This window comes from Bison bison, unplaced genomic scaffold (genome assembly GCF_000754665.1).
Source record: "Bison bison bison isolate TAMUID 2011002044 unplaced genomic scaffold, Bison_UMD1.0 scf7180017864153, whole genome shotgun sequence".
Lineage (NCBI taxonomy): Eukaryota > Metazoa > Chordata > Mammalia > Artiodactyla > Bovidae > Bison > Bison bison.
The window spans coordinates 2,148,426-2,149,233 of record NW_011494725.1 but is presented as its reverse complement, the minus strand read 5'-3'; the positions used below and the strand labels follow the sequence as shown (position 1 = coordinate 2,149,233).

At 54.8% G+C, this 808-nt stretch overlaps 1 protein-coding gene across 1 annotated transcript in view; it reads left to right on the top strand.

The window, feature by feature from the left end:
- LOC104989336 (mothers against decapentaplegic homolog 7-like) overlaps positions 1-808 on the top strand; it is a 4,346-nt gene that overhangs the window by 1,661 nt on the left and 1,877 nt on the right. The window contains exon 2 of the mRNA XM_010840969.1: positions 688-761. Coding sequence (XP_010839271.1) covers positions 688-761 — 74 coding nt within the window. The remainder of the gene's footprint in view (positions 1-687; positions 762-808) is intronic.

Below are 808 nucleotides of genomic sequence, written 5' to 3'. Positions count from 1 at the left end.
GCCGCCGCCGCAGCATCTTCTGCCCCTGCGCCCCCGCCAGCCCCAAGGAAGTCCCCGCCGACGACCGGGGCCCCCGGGAACGCAAGAGGAAAGGCCAGAGACTCCCCTGAACCACCCAGATGCGAAGGATTGAAGCAGCCTAGCCAAAGCTTTCTGTGGATTAAAAAATATATATATAGGATTTTTTTTTTTTCTTGGCAGAAGAAAAGGAGAGGAAGATCAGCGGGGCTCTGCAAGGAAAAAAGGGGGATGTAACTCGTGGATACGTTTTTTTTCCACCCCTCAAACGTCTCGTTCTACTTTGTAAACATTTTCTTTTTTTAAACCCCAGCTCCAGCCGGACGCCCCCAGACCTCCGGGGTGCGAGGAGGTGGTGTTTTTCATTTGGGGCTTTGCATGTTTGGTTCTTAGATTTTGAGAGAGCCTCCTTATTTCGCCAGACATCTCATGTGGGGTGAAGTCCACTCAGCCCCCTCCCCCGAGTCTTCGTGTGCACGGAATTCAAGGAGATCCGGTTACTAAGGATATAGAGGAAAAAAATAAATCGCGTGCCTGCTTTTTTTTTTTTAATTGCTTCTCCCCACCCCCAAATTAAGTTGCTTAGCAAGGGGGAAAGAGGTTTTTTCCTCCCTCCAGCAGCCCTGCCGAACGCCTTTCGTTTTTTGCCGCCGCGGATCTTTCATGTAGGCAGCCGAGGCTGGCGAGCCCGACACTCGGGAGCCACTGCGGGGGGGCCTCTTTTTGGGGAGGCGCCGACCCGGGTAGGCTTCGCCGCCCCCAGGGAAGCGGCGGCCGCGTTCCTCCGGGG